The 22774-nt window shown below is 37.8% G+C and overlaps 1 protein-coding gene across 1 annotated transcript in view; it reads left to right on the top strand.

Moving 5' to 3' along the window:
• The window catches only part of LOC136246072 (adhesion G-protein coupled receptor V1-like), a 251552-nt gene that overhangs the window by 221694 nt on the left and 7084 nt on the right, over positions 1-22774 (top strand). Inside the window, exons 37-41 of the mRNA XM_066037520.1 lie at positions 2530-2670; positions 9364-9570; positions 9645-9782; positions 9835-10041; positions 22625-22762. Coding sequence (XP_065893592.1) covers positions 2530-2670; positions 9364-9570; positions 9645-9782; positions 9835-10041; positions 22625-22762 — 831 coding nt within the window. The remainder of the gene's footprint in view (positions 1-2529; positions 2671-9363; positions 9571-9644; positions 9783-9834; positions 10042-22624; positions 22763-22774) is intronic.

Genomic DNA, 22774 nt, shown 5'->3' with positions numbered 1-22774 from the left:
GGACCAATGATCTGGAGCTGGACCGACTAGCTGACCAGCTCTAACTATATTGCTCTCATGCAATCTCTGGACGATCATATCTACACATACATTTTTCAGATCTTATTGAAAATGCATGACACGAGTAGTTACCTATTGTGTCTCAGCCTAACTAAAGCACAAGACTACATGTACATTACTTCCGATTACCTTACAGTACAGCATTGCATTCGTATCATTTTGTACAGAAATGATTGTGGGTTCTAAGTATCATGTGTGCTGACAGTTGGCATTCATCACATGTATGGCAGGTGCCTTCTTTGATTCTACACTGATGTCACAATTCAATCTTCATAAAACAGCATTAGCATTTCTTGGCTTGTCACTCTTGGCTTCTTTTAATGGGTGAAGGGCTGTCAGTGACAAACTAGGTGCCTCATTCTGTGACAGGAAGCTGTACACCCATACTTTACATGGCAGCCATCTGGATGAGATTTTCAGTAGAAATCACTCCTCTTCAACTACCCAGTTGTCCTGTCAAGACACTGAGCAAACTCTCAGTCATGCCCCACAACGCACCACTTTCGAATAGTGATTGGTCTCATGACTGTCCACCAGTATGTTTACATGATGATCCATTCACTACATTGCATATAAACCAGTATATAGTGGAACCTCTCTTAACAAACTCCCCAAATTAAGGACATAATAGAAAAAACCTCCATAATAAGGACAAAAATTTTGGTGCCAAAAGGTCTATTAAATACATTTTTTTGCCTCTGAAAGAGGAAAACCTCTATATTAGCCACAGCAAAAGTGACCAAAAATTCTAGGTTTCAAAATGTCCATAATAGAGAGGTTCCACTGTAGTAGTATACTGCATTTTTGTAGCTGTGTAGCTTTTTTATTGTAAGTCATAAAATAATAACAAATTATAAGGTGCATAGCCATGCTTCATGGGTTCCCTGTAAAATTTGGGGGAAAAGTTGCAAGTTGCTAGGTGGTTTTACTTAAATATTTAGCATCAGTTTTAAGCAATTTTCAAGCCTTTAGACTGTAAAATTTTTTGCAGCTCCTGGGGATTATACCCCAGACCCCAATTGAACTTCTAATTGCTATAACTAACCGTTGTAGCTACACTAGCTAAGCCTTACAGCAAGTTGCATGCTGTGTCTCCTGTATGTCAGGTCTACAATTACCTACCTATAGTATACATAGTATAGAAAGTCTGAAGAACAACAGATAGACTTGAACATATTTATATAGTTAGTTAGCAGTGAAATATCACTAAAATTGCATATCCGAGTGTCTAATTTTCTAAAATTTCCTGTGGGGGCATGCTCCCAGACCCCCTTAGAATGCTCATGCTTTGCACTTCGCAGAGTGTGCTTTGCACACTGTGCAGCAACTCCTCTCTCATTGCCAACACCATGTATATAGTAGCAATTTCAACATAGTAATACAATGTTCAATTTTCCCTCCTCCAGCCCTGAAGTGTCACGATTATTTATAGCAAGCAGTTGTACTGAGAAGCCTTTTACATACGTACTGCATTAATTTATAAATTGAGACATACATAATAGGAATGAGCATCCCAGTGTAATAGGTATAGTTTTGTTAAGTGGGTAATGAGGACCAGAATATTTAGGAGATAAAGATGCACTAATTAAAAGAACTTCTTAGTATGCAAAGAATAACAAGGGTGATACTCTCAACTGAATAGTTACACAAAATATTTGCATTTGAATGGAATGCTTAACTAAATATAAATAAATCTGAGCAAACTGTATAGGACAAATGGAAAACAATGAAGGGATAGCATGGTTGTAAGATTATATGTATTAGCTGGATGCATCAGTAATTACTGACTGTCCAGTACGATAAATAATAAAAAATAACTGGTGTATGGACTTCATAATTAAGAGGTAAGGAATTTGACCATAGTTAGGGATTTCATTTCTGCTCTATATAGACACATTCTACCAAGGAATTAATAATGCTTTACTAGAGTTTTGAGCAGTGTTCATTGATTCATTATTTAGTAGTATTTATCTCAAAGTATCATTGTAGCTAACAGGGGCGTAGGCAGGATTTCCAAAAGGGGGGTTCTGCCCTAAGTATAGAATTTCGTAGGTGTGCACATGTAAACACGTGTACACGTGTAAACATGTGTATTCTTATAAATTCATTCGCAATAGCGAGTAGAGGTACTTGAATTCCTCTGCCTGAAGACCTGTAGCTACCCATTTCAGTGGATTTGTGTAAGTTAATTCAGTTCTAGTTAACCAGTATCACGATTTAAAAAACTTAACTCTGAAAAGTGGGTTCGTCCGAACCCTTTGAACCCCCCCTGGCTACGCCCCTGGCTACGCCCCTGGCTAACTAGCACTCATTTTGAGAGTAAGGTCTTGTCCTCCCCTCAGCTAACCAAAATAGGACATCAGCCCAGCCCATGCATGCACCCATGTATGATATGATCAGAAGTATTTAGTTAAGAGTTCTTCTGTATTATTGTAATCTCTCTACTCAATCTTTCATTCTATTTCCTAGTGGTCATTACTGTCACCTTCAGTCAGACAACATACAGTGTTGTTGAAAATGCTGGACCAGCACAACCTGTACTAGTTCTCAGTAACCCACCTCCAACAGATATCACTGTACAAGTGTTCAGTACTGATGGAACAGCTACTGGTGAGTGGTAGACAGTGTTGCCATGATCAAGACACATGGTAGTGTGTCGTACAGCCAAGAAAGCTGGTGTACCATACCATGAGTATATTTACAGAAAAACAAAATGCAGTTTTCATGCATATATAGCTCCATGCTCTCTTATCAAATTGGAATAAACACCCTCCACCTTCAGTACCCCATGTACCAAATTTGAGCAAGATTTCCTAATGCAATTGTGAAATATGAGCTTTCAAAATCCTGCCTTTTTTTTCTTTGTTTTGAGGGGTTCAGTGGGCTTAAATTATTCTTTTCACACACTTTACAAAACCATAATAAAATGCAAATGTATTGCTAGAGCGCTAGTACACTATCGTATTGCGGCACAATCACTTACCAAGTTTGGTGCAAATCTGTTTAATAGTCATAGAGCTATGGACAATTTTTTTTGCACTAAAAATAGGCTGACTTGCTGTCATGCTTACAGGGTAAACCAGTTATGGGAATAACTTAAAATCGATATGCATAAAAGGTTTACCATCGTAGCTCAAACCTTTTGTAGTTTAAAAGAAACCGCATTGACTGCTATAGAGTTACAAGGCAAAATCCAAACAGCTGTAAATCATGGAATCATAGTACTATATTAGAACAGTAATTGCTGGGTTAAAAGGTGGAGCATAATGCCAGCATAATAGGTAAATTTTTATGCATTGGTTATCAGAGAAGCTGAAATTCTGCCTATTTTGCATGGTGCAGAATGGGATAGTGTGCAAACATGCTAAAAATCAAATTTACAGCTGCGTTGTAAAGAAAAGATTAGTCAAAGATCGATTTACTCTAATAGAACAGTCACCTCATACTGAAATATACTAATAGAACATTCACAGATGCATTAGATGCTCTACTAGAGCAGTCAAGACACAATTTTATATGAGCATATTTGAAGCATAATGGGACACAACTGGGCATATTTGGAGCATAATAGGGGAAATTTTGGAGCATTGCTCAAAAGCATATTAGGCAATTTCTAATGCATAATAGGTTCAGGCTTACATTCTGTAGCTGTCATGTTCAAGTACCTCATTGTTCAACCAAATAGGATGGCTCCATTGTTGTTTAATTTAAACCAATTTAAAGATGATTTATCCTTATACCTCTTCCCAACAGACTGATTTTGTGTATGATTATGATCTGTGTATTTATACTCTTTTTGTGAGTTCTACACAGTAATTAACAATAACAATAATAATTATTTCATGCATGTGTGGCTTCAGATCACGTTCTGGACCCACTACTCTGACCGACCTTGCAATTGCTGAGTCAGTGTATGGTATCCACTGTTTGTTATTCCCCTAGTAGATCTGTAGGTTTTGAAGGTATCTTTTCTGCAGGATTTTATAATTATTCTCCTTCCATGTTTTCCACAGAGATGTTTAGATGGAAAGGAGTTCCACAAGAGCGGGGTAATCAAGACACACGGTAGTATGTCGTGCGGCCCAAGAAGCCGGCGCGCAACACCCGTGAGTATATTGACAGGAAGAAAGAAAACGCAATTTTCGCACCTCCGTAGCTCTGTGCTGCCTTGATGAAACAAGACGATTTTTTCGGTGGACACTCCCTCCACCTTCAGCACTCCACATTCCAAATTTGAGCGAAATTGCTTCAAGCGTTCCCGAGATATGCGACTTCAAAAATTGGCTTAGTTTCTTCGTTTTTTTCTTATTTTTCTTCCTCTTTTCGCACACTTACAAAAACTGCTATAAAACGCGAACGCCATATCCGATTGTCTTGCAATTTGGCACACTGAAGCGGCGTATAAAGGCGTATCGCTGTACCAACTTTGGCTAGGATACGATAAACAGGAAAAGAGTTATGATCGATTATTCACGAACAATAACACCAATATGTTGTCACGCCTACAGGGTAAACCGCGTATGGGAAGAAGCTGAAAATCGGTGGGTGAATAGGGTAACTATTGAACCTCAAACCTTTTGTGGTTTGAAAGAAATCGAACTAAAAACCAGGAAGATACAACGAAAAAACCAACAGTGTGTAACAATTACGTAATCGAAATTAGCTAATAAAAACGATTACTTGCCACGCCTACCAGATAAACCGCTTGGGGTAATGCTTTGAAAATCGGTGTATAGATGGAGTAATCATCTTAGAAAGGCTCTTCAATGGTGTAGAAGAATCAGACTTAAAGCCACGGAGTTATAATACGAAATCCAACTTGGTGCAGCAAGTGCGAGATCGAGATACTCTAATAGAGCAGTCATCCTAATAGAGCAGTCACCCTGAAGAGAATTCAAGAGATCAGCTAGAAACAGGTAACCTGTATAGAGATCAGCTACAAACAATTCACCCTGTAGAGAGATCAGCTACAAACAATTCACCCTGTAAAGAGATCAGCTAGAAGTTACCTTGTAGGGAGTTCATGCAACTATGGAAAGAGATAATCCAGGTAGAAGAAATCACCTTGTAGAGTTCAGCTACAAAGAAACTACCATGTAGAGAGTTCAACTACAAACAAATCGCCCTGTAGAGAGATCAATAGAAGAAGTTACCTTGTAGAGAGTTCAGCTACAAAAGAAACCATCATGTAGAGAAATCAGCTGCAAACAAATCACCTGTAGAGAGTTCAGTTACAAACAAATCTCCCTGTAGAGAGATCAGCTAGAAGAAGTTTCCTTGTAGAGAGTTCAGCTACAAACAAATCACCCTGTAGAGAGATCAGCTAGAAGAAGCCACCTTGTAGAGAGTTCAGTTACAAAGAAACCATCATGTAGAGAGTTCAGCTACAAACTAGTGACCTTGTAGAGACATCAGCTAAAAGAAGTTACCTTATAGAGAGTCCAGCTAAAGAGAAACCATCATGTAGAGAATTCAGCTGTAAACAAATCACCTGTAGAGAGTTCAGCTACAAACAAATCTCCCTGTAGGGAGATCAGCTAGAAGAAGTTTCCTTGTAGAGAGTTCAGCTACAAACAAATCACCCAGTAGAAAGATCAGCTAGAAGAAATTACCTTGTAGAGAGTTCAGCTACAAAGAACCATCATGTAGAGAGTTCAGCTGCAAACAAATCACCTGTAGAGAGTTCAGCTACAAAACAAATCTCCCTGTAGAGAGATCAGCTAGAAGAAGTTTCCTTGTAGAGAGTTCAGCTACAAACAAATCACCCTGTAGAGAGATCAGCTAGAAGAAGTCACCTTGTGGAGAGTTCAGCTACAAAGAAACCATCATGTAGAGAGTTCAGCTGCAAACAAATCACCTATAGAGAGATCAGCTAGAAGAAGTTACCTTGTAGAGAGTTCAGCTACAAAGAAACCATCATGTAGAGAGTTCAGCTGCAAAGAAATCACCTGTAGAGAGTTCAGTTACAAAGAAACCATCATGTAGAGAGTTCAGCTGCAAACAAATCTCCCTGTAGAGAGATCAGCTAGAAGAAGTCACCTTGTAGAGAGTTCAGCTACAAAGAACCATCATGTAGAGAGTTCAGCTGCAAACAAATCACCTGTAGAGAGTTCAGCTACAAACAAATCTCCCTGTAGAGAGATCAGCTAGAAGAAGTCACCTTGTAGAGAGTTCAGCTACAAAGAACCATCATGTAGAGAGTTCAGCTGCAAACAAATCACCTGTAGAGAGTTCAGCTACAAAACAAATCTCCCTGTAGAGAGATCAGCTAGAAGAAGTTACCTTGTAGAGAGTTCAGCTACAAAGAAACCATCATGTAGAGAGTTCAGCTGCAAAGAAATCACCTGTAGAGAGTTCAGTTACAAAGAAACCATCATGTAGAGAGTTCAGCTGCAAACAAATCTCCCTGTAGAGAGATCAGCTAGAAGAAGTCACCTTGTAGAGAGTTCAGCTACAAAGAACCATCATGTAGAGAGTTCAGCTACAAACAAATCACCTGTAGAGAGTTCAGCTACAAACAAATCTCCCTGTAGAGAGATCAGCTAGAAGAAGTCACCTTGTAGAGAGTTCAGCTACAAAGAACCATCATGTAGAGAGTTCAGCTGCAAACAAATCACCTGTAGAGAGTTCAGCTACAAAACAAATCTCCCTGTAGAGAGATCAGCTAGAAGAAGTTTCCTTGTAGAGAGTTCAGCTACAAACAAATCACCCTGTAGAGAGATCAGCTAGAAGAAGTCACCTTGTGGAGAGTTCAGCTACAAAGAAACCATCATGTAGAGAGTTCAGCTGCAAACAAATCACCTGTAGAGAGTTCAGCTACAAATAAATCTCCCTGTAGAGAGATCAGCTAGAAGAAGTTTCCTTGTAGAGAGTTCAGCTACAAACAAATCACCCTGTAGAAAGATCAGCTAGAAGAAGTTACCTTGTAGAGAGTTCAGCTACAAACAAATCACCCTGTAGAAAGATCAGCTAGAAGAAGTTACCTTGTGGAGAGATCAGCTATAAAGAAACCATCATGTAGAGAGTTCAGCTGCAAACAAATCACCTGTAGAGAGTTCAGCTACAAACAAATCTCCCTATAGAGAGACCAGCTAGAAGAAATTACCTTATAGAGAGTTCAGTTACAAAGAAACCACCATGTAGAGAGTTCAGCTGCAAAGAAATCACCCTGTAGAAAATTCAGCCACAAACAAATTGCCCTGTAGAAAGATCAGTTAGAAGAAGTTACCTTGTAGAGAGTTCAGATACAAAGAAACTATTCTGTAAAGAGCTCAGCTGCAAACAAATCACCTGCACAGAATTCAGCTACAAACAAATCACCCTGTAGATAGATCAGCTAGAAGAAGTTACCTTGTAGATTGTTCAGCTACAAACATTCACCCTGTAGAGAGAGCAGCAAGAAGAAGTCACCTTGTAGAGTGTTCAGTTACAAAGAAACGACCATGGAGAGTTCTGTGATAAATAAATGCATTATATATATATATATATATAATTTGTACATTTATTGATAAAATCAGAAATATTTAAAGTACATCTGCTTCACCTTTTCTTCTTCCTGTGGTAAAGAAAAAAAAGACAGATTAAAAAAGTCCCAAAGCTGGCCATAGGCCGGCTTTGGGGTATACAAATACAAAAAGAAATGAAATCTAATCAAAAAAAGACAAGCTGTAAAAAAAAAACAGTGCGGCCCTCAAAAAGGCTATGGTGAAAAAAGATGTGAAATCCAAGGTGGCGGCCAAGAAATGGCTATGATGGTAGGTTAATGGTAAAAATTTTAATAACGGCAATTTTTTGCCAAGACCAAGTGGCACAAAAATTCACCTGAATTGTCGTTATTAAAATTTTTACCATTAACCTACCATCACAGCCATTTCTTGGCCGCCACCTTGGATTTCACATCTTTTTTCACCATAGCCTTTTTGAGGGCAGCACTGTTTTTTTACAGCTTGGCTGTTTTGGCTTAGATAACAATGTACAGAAATTTTATTAATATTGTTCGCCACTTTTAACAATAATTGTATTATCCATTGTTATGTTAGGAGCCAGCTGGATATCAGAGCATTAGGATCCAAGCATTGATGGTTTAGTGGTGGTCACAAGATCCCTAAGTGAACTATGAGATTTGTAGCTCACTGTGACCATGCAAGCCTGTAATTGTCTTAACTGTAGTATAGTAGTACAAAGCTTATGATGAGAAATTTCTTTTGTCTTGCCACAGTGTCCTGGAAAACCAAAATTGGTTGAACAGTTGCCTAATTGACTAGACATATAGAAGATTAGGTTTATTGTGTCCTCCATAGCATAATAGAAAGAATACATACCTTGCTATAGCTGTTATGTGGTTACAGTTGCTTCTTTGAAGCACTGTTGGATCCTTCCGCTAAAATTATCAAAACACTGTAATAGAACAATCACCTGTATTGAAATACTCACAAGATTGTATCCCACCAGAAACCTGCATTAAAGGCCTGTGAATTGATGAACTGGAGCTGGCAAAGACTAGGTACATACATAGAGTAGTTAAGTCATCAATAGCAAGTTATCTACTCCTTTGAAACCGTATATGAATTGTTCTTGAAAATTACATACAACTGCATGCTGTTTCCAGAATAAGATGGTATACAGCTGCAGTATGCTTGTCAAGCTAAAGTGGCTCCAAGAGGAGTTCCCATGTCTGTTTTATTGTGGTTAGTCTCACTATCTCAGCACTGCAGTTGCCACAAAACCCTTTTATACTGAAGTTGCATGTACAACTTTCCACATCTATGTTAAGGCATTGTCAGTTAAAACTTTCGGTTTTGGTAACTTACCTAGTCTATATACCCAGCTACATATAGTTCTATTAGACTATTTTAATGTAGGTGACAGCTCTTTAGAGTGTTTTGATTGTTTTAATTTGCTATGAGAAGATATTGATAATGTCCAGACACTGGACAAAATCCGGTCAGATTGCATAGATGTCCGACTATAATGCAATTTGTCTGGACATAGTGTCTCTTCAAAGCACAAGGAGGTGGGTAAGTAGAATTATAGGGAAAGGGAACAAAAAGGAAAGTTGGAAAGGGAATGACCAATGGATAATGCCTGATAAAGGTCATCATGGCCGCATACAAGTTGCATTTTACAGCACGATTCTTTGCAGCATTGCAGATCATTCCATGTGCTTAGCTATGTATCACCTGTAAACCATGAATACATTGTGGTATACGTATATACAAAATAAATTATATAGCAATGTGTACAGAATGTCCTTTAATATCGCACTAATGAATGACTTTAAATACTACTAGTACCATCTTACAGGAGGAGGTGTTGATTATGATTCTGGACCATACACTGTCACATTCACTGCTGGACAGGCCAATGTGTCATTTGATGTGCCAATAAATGATGATATTATATGTGAAGGAATTGAAGAATTCAATCTCACCATTAACTCATCTTCTACACCCAAGTTTGTTACTGTTACTAATCCTCATCAAGCAACACTAACTATAATTGATAATGATTGTAAGCATTTTTCTTGTATTGTGTAGTTGACATTATATTGTGGTCACATAGCAAGTGTAACACTCATTCTTTAGCTTGTACTGTCACCTTCAGTCAGTCAACATACAGTTTTAATGAAGATGATGGACCAGCACAACCTGTACTAGTTCTCAGTAACCCATCATCAACTGATATTACTGTAAAAGTTAGAGATAATCAGAAAACTGCCACTAGTGAGTGAAGTAACATCATCACAAAATGTTAATAGTAATGATAATGTTACAGGAGGAGGTATTGATTATGATTCTGGACCATACACGGTCACATTCACTGCTGGAGAGACCAGTGTGCCATTTGATGTTCCAATAAATGAAGATGAGATATTTGAAGATGATGAAAGTTTCCAACTGAGTATCATACGTAGGTCACTACCTGATGATATTACCCGTGGTAATCCTGGAAGAGCTACACTAACTATTGTGAATAATGATAGTGAGTTAGGAGCATTATTACAGATTAGTATAGTTACAAATGTGCTACCTCAGTAAGGCCCTGCATAGTGTTTAGAAGTCACAATTGAATGTATTGGATTTGTTTTAAATAGTAATATGTGTAGAAAACAGAATTTTACCACACATCTTTCCTGTCAATATAAATATACGGTGTTTTTCATAATATATAGACAGTTCTTCAGTAGTGTTACTATGCATATCACAAGCCGCCATAGTATTATTATTACTATTAAGTTGAATGGTGGGGGGTGGTGTGTGGCCAATAATACATGTAGGACCATAAAATAGAAGAGGTAGAGGTTGAAATTTACAGGACCAATAGGTAATCTGCTGGATTCACAAATAGTCACAATTTTAAAATTTGCTTGTTCATAAATTCAGAGATTCCATATCAAGGGCTTTCTAATTTCTAATGCACTTGGGATAAATGAATATATACAGTGGGCTAATGAAATGTGCAATACATTTAAATGCAAGGAGAGTTTCAAACTACAGTGTACAGGTTTTAACTCAGAGTCATATTGTGACAATATTTGCAGTAAATTATATCTAATCAAAAACAGCCAAGCTGTAAAAAAAGGTGCGGCCCCCAAAAAGGCCATGGTGAAAAAAGATGTGAAATCCAAGGTGGCGGCCAAGAAATGGCTGTGATGGTAAAAATTTTAATAACGATAATTCCGGTGAATTTTGTGCCAAGACCAAGCAGCACCAAAATTCATCTGAATTGTCGTTATTAAAATTTTACCATTAACCTACCATCACAGCCATTTCTTGGCCGCCACCTTGGATTTCACATCTTTTTTTACCATGGCCTTTTTGGGGGCCGCACCTTTTTTACAGCTTGGCTGTTTTTGATTAGATATCACTTCTTTTTGTAATTGTATAGGCTGGCTTTGGGGCTTTTTTAACCCATGTGTTTTTGTCTTTATCACAGCAAGAAGAACTAAAAGAAGATTTTTAATACTTCAATTATTTTTGATTTTATTAGTAATTATACAAATTATATACATATATTTATTACATGCCAATTATTCCCCACAGGATATTTTTTTGCAGCTGATCTCTCTACTGGGTGACTTGAAATGTAGCTGAACTATCTACAGGATGGTTTCTTTGTAGCTGAACTCTCTACAAGGTGACCTCTTCTAGCTGATCTCTCTACAGGGTGATTTGTTTCTAGCTGAACTCTCTACAGGTGATTTGTTTGCAGCTAAACTCTCTGCATGGTGGTTTCTTTGTAGCTGAACTCTCTACAAGGTGACTTCTTCTAGCTGAACTCTCTACAGAGTGATTTGTTTGCAGCTGAACTCTGAGAGTCTACATGATAGTTTCTTTGTACCTGAACTCTCTACAAGATGACTTCTTCTAGCTGAACCTCTACAATGTGATCTTTTTGTAGCTGAACTCTCTACAGGGCGGTTTGTTTGCAGCTAAACTCTCTACATGATGGTTTCTTTGTAGCCGAACTCTCTACAAGGTGACCTCTTCTAGCTGATCTCTCTACAGAGTGATTTATTTCTAGCTGAACTCTCTACAGGTTATTTATTTGCAGCTAAACTCTCTTCATGGTGGTTTCTTTGTAGCTGAACTCTCTACATGATGCATGGTTTCTTTGTAGATGAACTCTCTACAAGGTGACTTCTTCTAGCTGAACTCTCTACAGGGTGATTTCTTTGTGGCTGTACTCTCTACATGATGGTTTATTTGTAGCAGAACTCTCTACAAGGTAACTTCTTCTAGCTGAACCCTCTACAGGGTGGTTTGTTTGAGGCTGAACTCTCTACATGGCAGTTTCTTTGTAGCTGAACTCTCTACAAGTGATTTATTTGCAGCTGTCCTCTTTATGTGGTGGTTTCTTTGTAGCTGAACTCTCTACAAGGTGACCTCTTCTAGCCCATCTCTCTACAGGGTGATTTGTTTCTAGCTGAACTCTCTTCAGGTGATTTGTTGCAACTAAACTCTCTACATGGTGGTTTTTGTAGCTGAACTCTTTACAAGGTGACCTCTTCTAGCTGAACTCTCTATGGGGTAATTTCTTTGTAGCTGAACTCTCTACATGATGGTGTCTTTGTAGCTGAACTCTCTACTAGGTGACTTCTTCTAGCTGAACTCTCTACAGGGTGATTTCTTGCAGCTGAACTCTCTACAAGGTGTCTTCTTCTAGCTGATCCCTCTACAGGGTGATTTGTTTGTAGCTGAACTCTTTATGTGGTGGTTTCATTGTAGCTAAACTCTCTACAAGGTAACCTCTTCTAGCTGATCTCTCTACAGGGTGATTTGTTTCTAGCTGAACTCTCTACAGGTGATTTGATTGCAGCTAAACTCTCTACATGGTGGTTTCATTGTAGCTAAACTCTCTACCTGATGGTTTCTTTGTAGGTGAACTCCCTACAAGGTAATTTCTTCTAGCTGATCCCTCTATAGGGCGATTTGTTTCTAGCTGAATACTCTACAGATGATTTGATTGCAGCTAAACTCTCTACATGGTGGTTTCATTGTAGCTGAACTCTCTACATGATGGTTTCTTTGTAGCTGAACTCTCTACAAGGTACCTTCTTCTAGCTGATCCCTCTACAGGGTGATTTGTTTCTAGCTGAACTCTCTACAGGTGATTTGATTGCAGCTAAACTCTCTACATGGTGGTTTCTTTGTAGCTGAACTCTCTACATGATGGTTTCTTTGTAGGTGAACTCCCTACAAGGTAATTTCTTCTAGCTGATCCCTCTACAGGGCAATTTGTTTGAGGCTGAACTCTCTACATGGCAGTTTCTTTGTAGCTGAACTCTTTACAAGGTGACTTTTTCTAGCTGAACTCTCTACAGAGTGATTTGTTTGCAGCTGAACTCTTTTCATGATGGTTTCTTTGTAGCTGAACTCTCTACAAGGTGACCTCTTCTAGCTGATCTCTCTACAGGGTGATTTGTTTCTAGCTGATCTCTCTACAGGGCGATTTGTTTGTATAGCTGAACTATCTACAAGGTAGCTTCTTCTAGCTGATCTCTCTACAGGTTGATTTGTTTTAACTTTCTAGCTGAACTCTCTACAGGGTGATTTGTTTCTAGCTTATCTCTCTACAAGTTGATTTGTGTGTAGCTGATCTCTCTACAAGCTGATTTGTTTGTAGCTGATCTCTCTGCAGGTTGATTTGTTTGTAGCTGATCTCTCTAAAAGTTGATTTGTGTGTAGCTGATCTCTCTGCAGGTTGATGTGTTTGTAGCCGATCTCTCTACAGGGTAATTTGTTTGTAGCTGAACTCTCTATAGGTGATTTGTTTGGAGCTTATCTCTCTGCAGTTTGATTTGTTTTAGCTGAACTCCTTACATTGTGTCTAGTTTCTAGCTGATGTCTCTACAAGGTGATTTTTTGTAGCTGAATTCTCTATAAGGTAATTTGTTTGTAGCTGAACTCTCTACAGGGTGATTTGTTTCTAGCTTATCTCTCTACAGGTTGATTTGAGTGTAACTGATCTCTCTACAAGCTGATTTGTTTGTAGATGATCTCTCTGCAGGTTGATTTGTTTGTAGCTGATCTCTCTACAAGTTGATTTGTTTGTTGCTGATCGCTCTAAAAGTTGATTTGTTTGTAGCTGAACTCTCTATAAAGTGTTTTGTTTGTAGCTGATCTCTCTACAGGGTAATTTGTTTGTAGCTGAACTCTCTCCACAGTGACTTGTGTGTAGCTGAATTCTCCAGAGAGTGACTTAATTGTAGGTGAACTCTCTACAGGGTGCATGACTTGTTTATAGCTGAACTCTTCAGTGTGACTTGTAATGTTCTGAATCTCTACAGTGATATATTTGTAGCTTAACACTCCACAGGGTGACTTGCTTCTTGCTGAACTGTCTATAAGATTAACTTTTTGCAGCTGAACTCTCTACAGAATAACTTGCGAATTCTGTAATGAAGTAAATAAATTAGCTGAATGCTCTATTTGGGTGACTGTTCTATTAGAGTATCTCGATCTCGCATTTGCTACACGGAGTTCACTTTCGAATCATAACTCAGTGGTTTGCAATCCAATTCTTCTATACTACTACAAGGACTTTCTATGAAGATTATTCCAGCTATACACCGATTTTCAGCTCATTGTTCTAAGCGGTTTGCTTAGTAGGCGTAAAAACTAATACTTTTTTATTCATAAAAATCGATCGCGTGATTGTGACACAGGTTGGGTTTTGTGTCATATCTCCGTGCTCTTTATCTCGGTTCCTTTCAAACCACCAAAAGGCACTCCTACGATGGTTACTCCATCTACATAGCAATTTTCAACTCATTCTATGAAGCGGCTTACCCTGTCGGCGTGACAACAAATCGATCTTGTTTTACGCGAATAAGCGGTCATAACTCCTGAACCATTCATCGGAGTTGCACCAAATTTCATGCTAGGATTTGACTTTGGACACCTTTTCTGTGTGCCAAATTTCAAGATGATCGGGCACGCGTTAGCGTTTTATAGCAATTTTTGCAAGTATGCAAAAACACGAAGAAAAAAATCGAACCTTTGGCAGCTCGTATCTCGGAAATGGCTGGAGCGATTTCCTTCAAATTTGGTATGTAGACTCCCCTGGCTGGCGGGCAACTCTGTGGCAATGTGGTTCCAATCGGATAAGGAATCACCGAGATACAAAAGTGTGAAAATGACGTTTTCTTTCTTCCTGTCAATATAGAGTAACTCACCTAAAATCGGACGGGCACCAAAATCGGACGTAATTACTCGAGCTACAACAGGAATTTTTGAACAAATCATATGTCTTTAGATAGTTCAAGGCTGTGGGACTTTGGGCACCAAGTATTAGCTTTCTCGACTTCTTTGTCTGGTGGCAGCAACCCTGCAAAGTCATTTCCGATTAATACGTATAATCGGAAAAAACAGTCGATTCACGGACACTCACCGTCTACATATCAGACTTGCATTCAATCAACAGTTTTCTACCTTAAAGTAGTAGAGTAACTCATCTACTTTCTAAATATCCCTGGTTTATTAAATCAAATCCTTTTAATCACGAATTACAAATCAAATAAAATGAGACATCACTGGAGTAATAATTGTACAATGAATTTAAGTATACGAAAGTAAACGGTGTTTGTAAAAGTATACGGTGAACATTTCCCGTATACGTACCTCAAACAACGTATACTTGATCAAGTTTCCGTATACTTAAATTTATGGTGCGATTATTACTCCAGTGACGTCTCATTTTATTTGATTTGTAATTCGTGATTAAAAGGATTTGATTTAATAAACCAGGGATATTTAGAAAGTAGATGAGTTACTCTACTACTTTAAGGTAGAAAACTGTTGATTGAATGCAAGTCTGATATGTAGACAGTGAGTGTCCGTGAATCAACTGTTTTTTTCCAATTATACATATTAATCGGAAATGACTTTGCAGGGCTGCTGCCACCAGACAAAGAAGCCGAGAAAGCTGATACTTGGTGCCCAAAGTCCCACAGCCTTGAACTATCTAAAGACATATGAGTTGTTCAAAAATTCCTGTTGTAGCTCGAGTAATTGCGTCCGATTTTGGAGCCCGTCCGATATTAGGTGAGTTCCTCTACCCACGGTGTGCACGCCGGCTTCTTGGGCCGTACAACACACTATCGTGTGCCTTGATTTCATTCACACGAAATGATTGTTATACAGATCTTTCCTTTCAATAATAGGTTTCTAAACTTTGCACATCTCCTTTTAAGAGCTGCATTTTTAAATCACTCGCAATGTCAGGTATACCATTTTGCTATGTTAGCTACTTGGGATTGGCTGCTAGCTGCTGGCTTTCATTTCTCTTATAAACTGCTGAAAAAACTAATGCTTCTTTTCCTCTTTGATCAAGTAACATTGCAGCTTGCTAATATTATATAATTATAATGTTGCAGAACTGTTTAAAATAATGGTAAAACGTTTGTGGCTCAATGTCTTGATTGTCACTTCATACTGTGTATAATACTGAGTATGGAACAATAGTTGGTACCCATGACTTGAAGTTAATTCTTTTGTATTGATTTATATAAAGTACTTAAACCATTTTCAACTCTTTTCATATTTTCTCAGATGAGTAGATTGTTGGATAATAGGCTTGTTTCTATTATCAATGTAATATATTTCTCAGCTGCCCAGGTTAAACAAGTAAACAAGCTAAACTTTAAGAGATCTGCTGAATGTGCTTTAAAGATCTCTTTCCAGCAGTTTTATTTATCTTCATCTATTATTCCCAATATGGTTTTCTGCAGTGATTTCTGAAATACAATGACGTGATTGCAAATATTTTTTCTGTAATGGTATAGTGGCATAGCCCCCAAAATTGGCAATGTTGTGCACTTTTTCATAAAAACATGAAACTTTCCACACAAATAGTACTCCTCATGACATTCATTTTTAGGTATAGTTCCATCACTGAGTTGACTTTTAGTGACCTTTACAGCCATTTTTGTACAGAAAATTGATCATTTTTGTCTTTAACTCCCTAATTCAGTAATTAACATGGTACCAAACAAAACATCTTGCTGATAGAAACAACCTGGTTTTTATTTGAAAATAATGATCAATCTTCTGTACAAAAATGACTGTAAAAGTCACCAAAGGTCAAATCAGCGATGGCACTATATCTAAAATACGTGTATTGAGGAGTCCTATGTATGTGGAAAGTTTCATGGTTTTATGAAAAAGTGCATGATTTTTTGGTTGTGCTGCTATACTATAACTGTTAGCAGGTGTTAATGTGATTGGATGGTGAATTGTAAGGTGATGGGTCTAAAAATGAAGAATTATGATTTGACAGACTTGGGAAGGCTGCATGGCTATAAGACTTAAATCCAGCCTCAAGTTGTCGCTTAAAAGGTTGAGATACTCTAATAGAACAGTCACCAGGGGGTGTATCCAGGGTTTGGCAAGGGGGGGGGGGGGTACACCAGGGCAGTAGGTATATGCAGCAAGGGGTCTCAGAAGTTCAAGCTATTTCATATGTTTCAGGATTAAAATTTTGATGTAGCCTATAGAGTGGTTTAGTTAAGCACAATAAAAAATAATGCTTTCTAAGTGGACTACAGAGTTGTACAAGGATAAGTGACAACTGATTATTATTGGGCCTAAAGAATGGCATGCATAAAACCATGTGCATTTCATTTACAAAATATTCCTTAGCAGGATAAGTGTTCCCATGCATGGGATAGTGCTGTAGATGCTAGTTCTCATATTCAACAACTATGGAGAATTCTCAATAGTGTTACATGTGGTGACTGTTCTATTAGAGTATTTGACTGACTGCTCTATTAGAATATCTAGATTTTTTGGGGGGGGGGGGGGGGGAGAGAGACCCTGCATCACTGGTCACATTACATTTTTGTGATTATTTATTCGTAGGTGAATGCTTTATTAGAATATCTCATGAATTCATGATCACTCTTTACTCCATTTTTAAGCTAGCAGTGTTTAAGAAGTGTCTCCAAGTGAATTTTATATTATACTGCAAGTATAATTAATCATGTGACACTTTCACACCTCAAATAAAAGGAGCTTCCCTAGTTACACTTTGTATGTAGATCGGGCTACATCTGGGCAACAATTATATAGATGTTAAGGTCGAAATCGATTGTGGGATCGATTAATACTCACTTGATTGGTATGCACAAGTTGGATTTTGCCATAAAAACCACTCAGACAGAGAGCATTTTGTATTCCTTGCTAGCCTACAAGTTGGGCTAAGATGAGAACTAGTGCTATAGTTTACCACATGTTTTCCATGCCCCTATCACGAAGTTACCACTCTGCATGAAGTAATCACTCTACAAGTAAGCATACTTATTTAAGCCTTTAGTAAACTGTATTATTCTATAAACAATTCAATAGCACTGATTAAAACATTAAACTCACATGACTGAATTTCTCCATGATATCTCTAAGGGTTGTCCATTCATTGTAACCAGACATAGCCAGTACGTAGTAGCTGCTGATACACAATCTAAATATTTATAGGCATGCACCTATACTATATCCAGTAGTTGCGCTCGTCTTGGCATGAGTGATTGATCACCTTGTGCAGGCTATCAGCCTGATACAGATTGGAAGTGCTACACAGTAGCTGCAACATGGGATATTCAGTCTTTACCTAAAATGTATGCCCTCTGCCCTCGGGTAGTCAGGCATACATTTCAGACAAAACCCTCATGCCAGTATTACAACTATTCAGTACAGTAGCACCGATCATGAAAGTTTGGGTTCTCTCACAAAGACACCAATCTAATGACCGCATCTAATTGAAAATAAAATTTTCCCACTTTTCCATTAGTGTTGTTCCAATTCTTAGCACTGGAACTAACCAGTTTCAACTCTTTTTGTTCCAGTTTTAGAACTAGAACTGGAACTGGAACAATAATCTTGCTTTCCTTAAGACTGGAACTAGAAATATAATTTTGCTCTCCTCAAAACTGGAACTAGAACTAGAACTATAATGAAATTTTATCAAGTACTGGAACTAATACTGGAACTCGAATGGTCATAACCATACAGTTTTGCCAATGAGATTTTACAAGACCAGAATTTCATCTCCTAACAAAACACACAATGTGGTATATAACTTCATAAAAGCTGTATTACACGTATTGTGAATTGGTTATGCAATAATTGGTTAATCAATTGGTTATTGTAGAGAGTGAGTGATAATTGGGCTATGTATGCAACAATCAATTATAAAATAGGATCACATGATCACAGAATTGCTTACAGTTTTGGTCATGATGAGTGCACTAAAGTGAGTGAGGAGGTTGTTTATGGTTGTTTGTTAGGAATTACGCACCACAAAGCCACTATTTCCCCTAACGTCTTAGCATGGTTGATAATACTGTTAGTGTACAAAATTATATAGAAAAATGTAAAAATAATTGTTAAGCCAATTAATTGGTTATTCAATCGGTTATAGGAAGCCGATAATCGGTTATGAACATTTGATCCAGTTCACAGCTCTAATTACAACCGTGTATGCATGTTCTAAAACACTGCTTGAAACGACTGATTAAATTAGCCTATAATATTAGAAGAGAATGCCAAATGCAATGCTGCACATATTATCTCATTGTTATGTCTGGTTCAGTGTTTGATAATTAGCTACAGGTCTTTAAGTATCACCCTATTGGTTTGTAGGACTCCTGGTCCTACAGCCTTTTTAAAGTTGATACAGAAAGTATGTTTGAAAAGGTGGAGAAAGGAGAAAAAATCCAGGACTGGACCTGGCTGCTTTAAACCTGCAGCCAACCGATTTAGTTGTTTCTGTAATAAAATCTGAGAACTAGAGTATTAGTTACGTACATGAAACAATTAAACTTGGCAAGACTAACTTAGAAGTGAGTCTGACGGCCATAATTTATTATGGGTTTTTGGTAATACTTAGTTAAGTGTTGTTCTAGAAATTGATGAATAATTCTAAATGTCATGGTCCCTGAACTAGAACTAGAACTGTAATTCTATAGGTTATGGTTCCAGAACTGGAACTAGAACTGTTATTCTAAAGGTTATGGTTCCAGAACTGAACTAGAACTGTAATTCTAAAGGTTATGGTTGTAGAACTAGAACTGTACTTTTAAAGATTATGGTTCCAAAACTGGAACAAGAACTGTAATAACTAGCTGATACTGGAACTACACTATTTTCCATGCACTTTTGTTATTTCTGAAAATTGTATTGGAATTCTTTTACCACCTCTTCCTAGCATATTCTGTAGGTCCCTAACTTCAAACAGTATTTTAATGATCTTCAGGCCCTATGGTAGCACTTTTACTTACTTGTGCACCACAAAATTGCCTTCAGGTAACTCCACCCATGTTTGACTAATATCGAAGTCAGTCACTAGGTCAAGTCAATAAATCTAAGTCCTTGAAATTAGGTTAGGTAATCCTAAGGTTGCAGCACATGTTGCTGTCAGACCTTCAGTGCTGGTCACTGTAAAGTGTTAGTAATAAATACTTAGGTTTAAGGAAGAAAATCCATCCCTCCTGGAGGAAGACTGAGTGTGGGGCCCCGACTTTGGCCCCTTTTCTGTTACACCTTTTCAGTCATGAAGTCAGTCACTAGGTCAAGTCAATAAATCTAAGTCCTTGAAATTAGGTTAGGTAATCCTAAGGCTGCAGCACATGTTGCTGTCAGACCTTCAGTGCTGGTCACTGTAAAGTGTTAGTAATAATAATAATAGTAATAATAATTTAGAAACTGGCTGGTGAATTTGCTATCTTTTCAAATAGAATATGTGAGGAGTTTAACAGTTTCATAGGTCTTCAGAAGGTGAAGGATAATCAGTGGGGAGAGAGATGGTAACAGTAGTAAAATGAATGCTTCAACAACCTAGTTAGCTTTTGACAGATGTACAGTTCACAAATAGGCTATATAGAATCAGCAATCACTATTATCCACAATTTACATATAAACCTTTTAGTAATATAATCATATTTGAACTACTAATCATGCCATGGAAACAGCAGGGGTGTAGCCAGGAAATTTTGGGTTTGAATTTGGAAATGGAATATCTGGGAATTTCCTGGGTATTCCCCTGCAGCCAGTTTCTAGATGAAAATTATGCATACACATAGTTTGTCCTAGCCCTTAGACTTAGGCAGTGCATCAAAATGTGCATCTATCTAACTGAAACCTACACTGCTGTTTATGCAGTTTATGAACACTATAGTCCTACTGTATTATTATAATGAAACTAGCTAATCTTCCACTTCTTGATAGCATAGTGATTCCCAACTTTAATCTTCTAGCACACCACCCTTCTCTGGGATCCACCACTGAGCTCCTTTTGTAAAAGCATTATTCTGAGTACAAACTTTAACATCATTCTTGGCTCTTCTCCCAACCTGGCTTGTATTCCAATGCATTAAAGACATCACATGCTTGCCTCGTGGCACTAAACATTGCACTACACAGACATTCACAGTATAAATATACCATGTCTGGACTGAATCTCTTGAGAAAGGCATCCCTGTTGATGTACTGTATTTGGACTTCAGTAAGGCCTTTGACTCTGTCCCACATGAAAGATTACTTTTAAAACTTGAAGCTTATGGCATACAGGGCAAAGTTCTGCAGCGGATCAGATATTTTCTCTCTCAAAGGAAGCAGGCTGTTGTGATTAATGGTGTTAAATCAGCTACAAATATTGTACTCAGTGGTGTGCCTCAAGGATCTGTGATTGGCCCTCTTTTGTTTTCAATTTATGTCAATGATCTTCCCAGTGTAGTATCATCCCAAGTGTTGTTGTTTGCTGGTGATGTTAAGTTGTTCTGCCCAATTGTAAACCAGCAGAGTAACTTTCAATTGGAACAAGATCTCTTATTACTAAAAGAGTGGTCAATGAAGTGGTTGCTGAATTTCAACATTGTTAAGACATTTGTTATGCATCTGGGTAACTCTAACCCATGTCATACATATTATATGGATGGACAACCCCTACAGGTAGTATCAGAACATAAAGACTTAGGAATAATAGTGGATTCTAGCTTAAAGTTCCATAGCCAAGCAACCTCTGCTATAAACAAAGCCAATCGACCGGCAATCGTGTATTGGGATTAATCAAAAAATCATTTAACACTCTAAATAGAAAGACTCTTCCAATACTCTACAAGGCTCTGGTAAGACCTCACCTTGAATATGCTAATGTTGTATGTTGTATGGGGACCCAATTATATTGGAGATTGTGACAGGATGGAGAGAGTGCAAAGAAGAGCCACTAAATGTGTTCAGGACCTGTCCAGTTTAGAGTATGATGAACGTCTGGTTACCCTCAAGCTTCCTACATTCTCATATCGAAGGCATCGTGCTGACATGATTATGGTATATAATATCTTACAAGGGAATGTTAATCTTCAACCTGAATTATTTTTCCACCTGAATTTGTCAAGTGCCACAAGGGGACATGACTTCAAACTTTTTAAACCTCATGCCCAAAAAAATGTTCGCAGTAAATTATTTTCAGTAAGAACCATCAATTCATGGAATAATTTACCCAATTATGTAGTGTCGTCTAATTCTACTGACAATTTTAAAATTTTGTTTAATAACTTTTATTCTTAATGTAATTGTTTATTGTAATGAGCAGGACTCACAGGCATTATGCCTTTTTCTCTGTATTTAATAATAATAATAATAATATTAATAATGTTCAATACTTATTAACCTGACATGTGCACAATAACTGCAGCTGCTGCCCTTCAACTAATCTTCATCATTTTCACAATCAGATCTCCACTGTTTCCACCAGGTATCACGTGCACAATTGCTCACATGATAGGCTTAAACCCATAGGATCACTTTGTTTCATTGTTAATGATTCACCTTTAGTATGATTTGATTCTCAGGGGGCCATGACAGCATGCATATACCTACTGGAGAGTTCCAAAGCTGAAAGTTTAATGCAATTTTTAATTTAACATTTTTTTTTGCCACTGAAAAGGGGGTTTGCCCAAATCATCTGACCTCCCTGCCTACACCCCTGAACAGTACAATGATTACAGTAATAATTCCATGTGTTGAAAGTTTTTTCAAATGGATTTTCTGTTTATTCTTCTCAATTATAGTCATCACTGTGGGGTTCAGTCAGTCAACATACAGTGTTCATGAAGATGCTGGACCAGTACAACTTGGGCTAGCTCTTAGTAACCCATCATCAACTAATATTACTTTACAAGTGTTAAGTACTGATGGAACAGCTACTGGTGAGGATAATA

This window comes from Dysidea avara, chromosome 15, assembly GCF_963678975.1.
Source record: "Dysidea avara chromosome 15, odDysAvar1.4, whole genome shotgun sequence".
In the NCBI taxonomy this organism is placed as follows: Eukaryota; Metazoa; Porifera; class Demospongiae; order Dictyoceratida; family Dysideidae; genus Dysidea; species Dysidea avara.
Note: the sequence above shows the minus strand (reverse complement) of the source record. Positions and strands in the feature narration are given on the sequence as shown.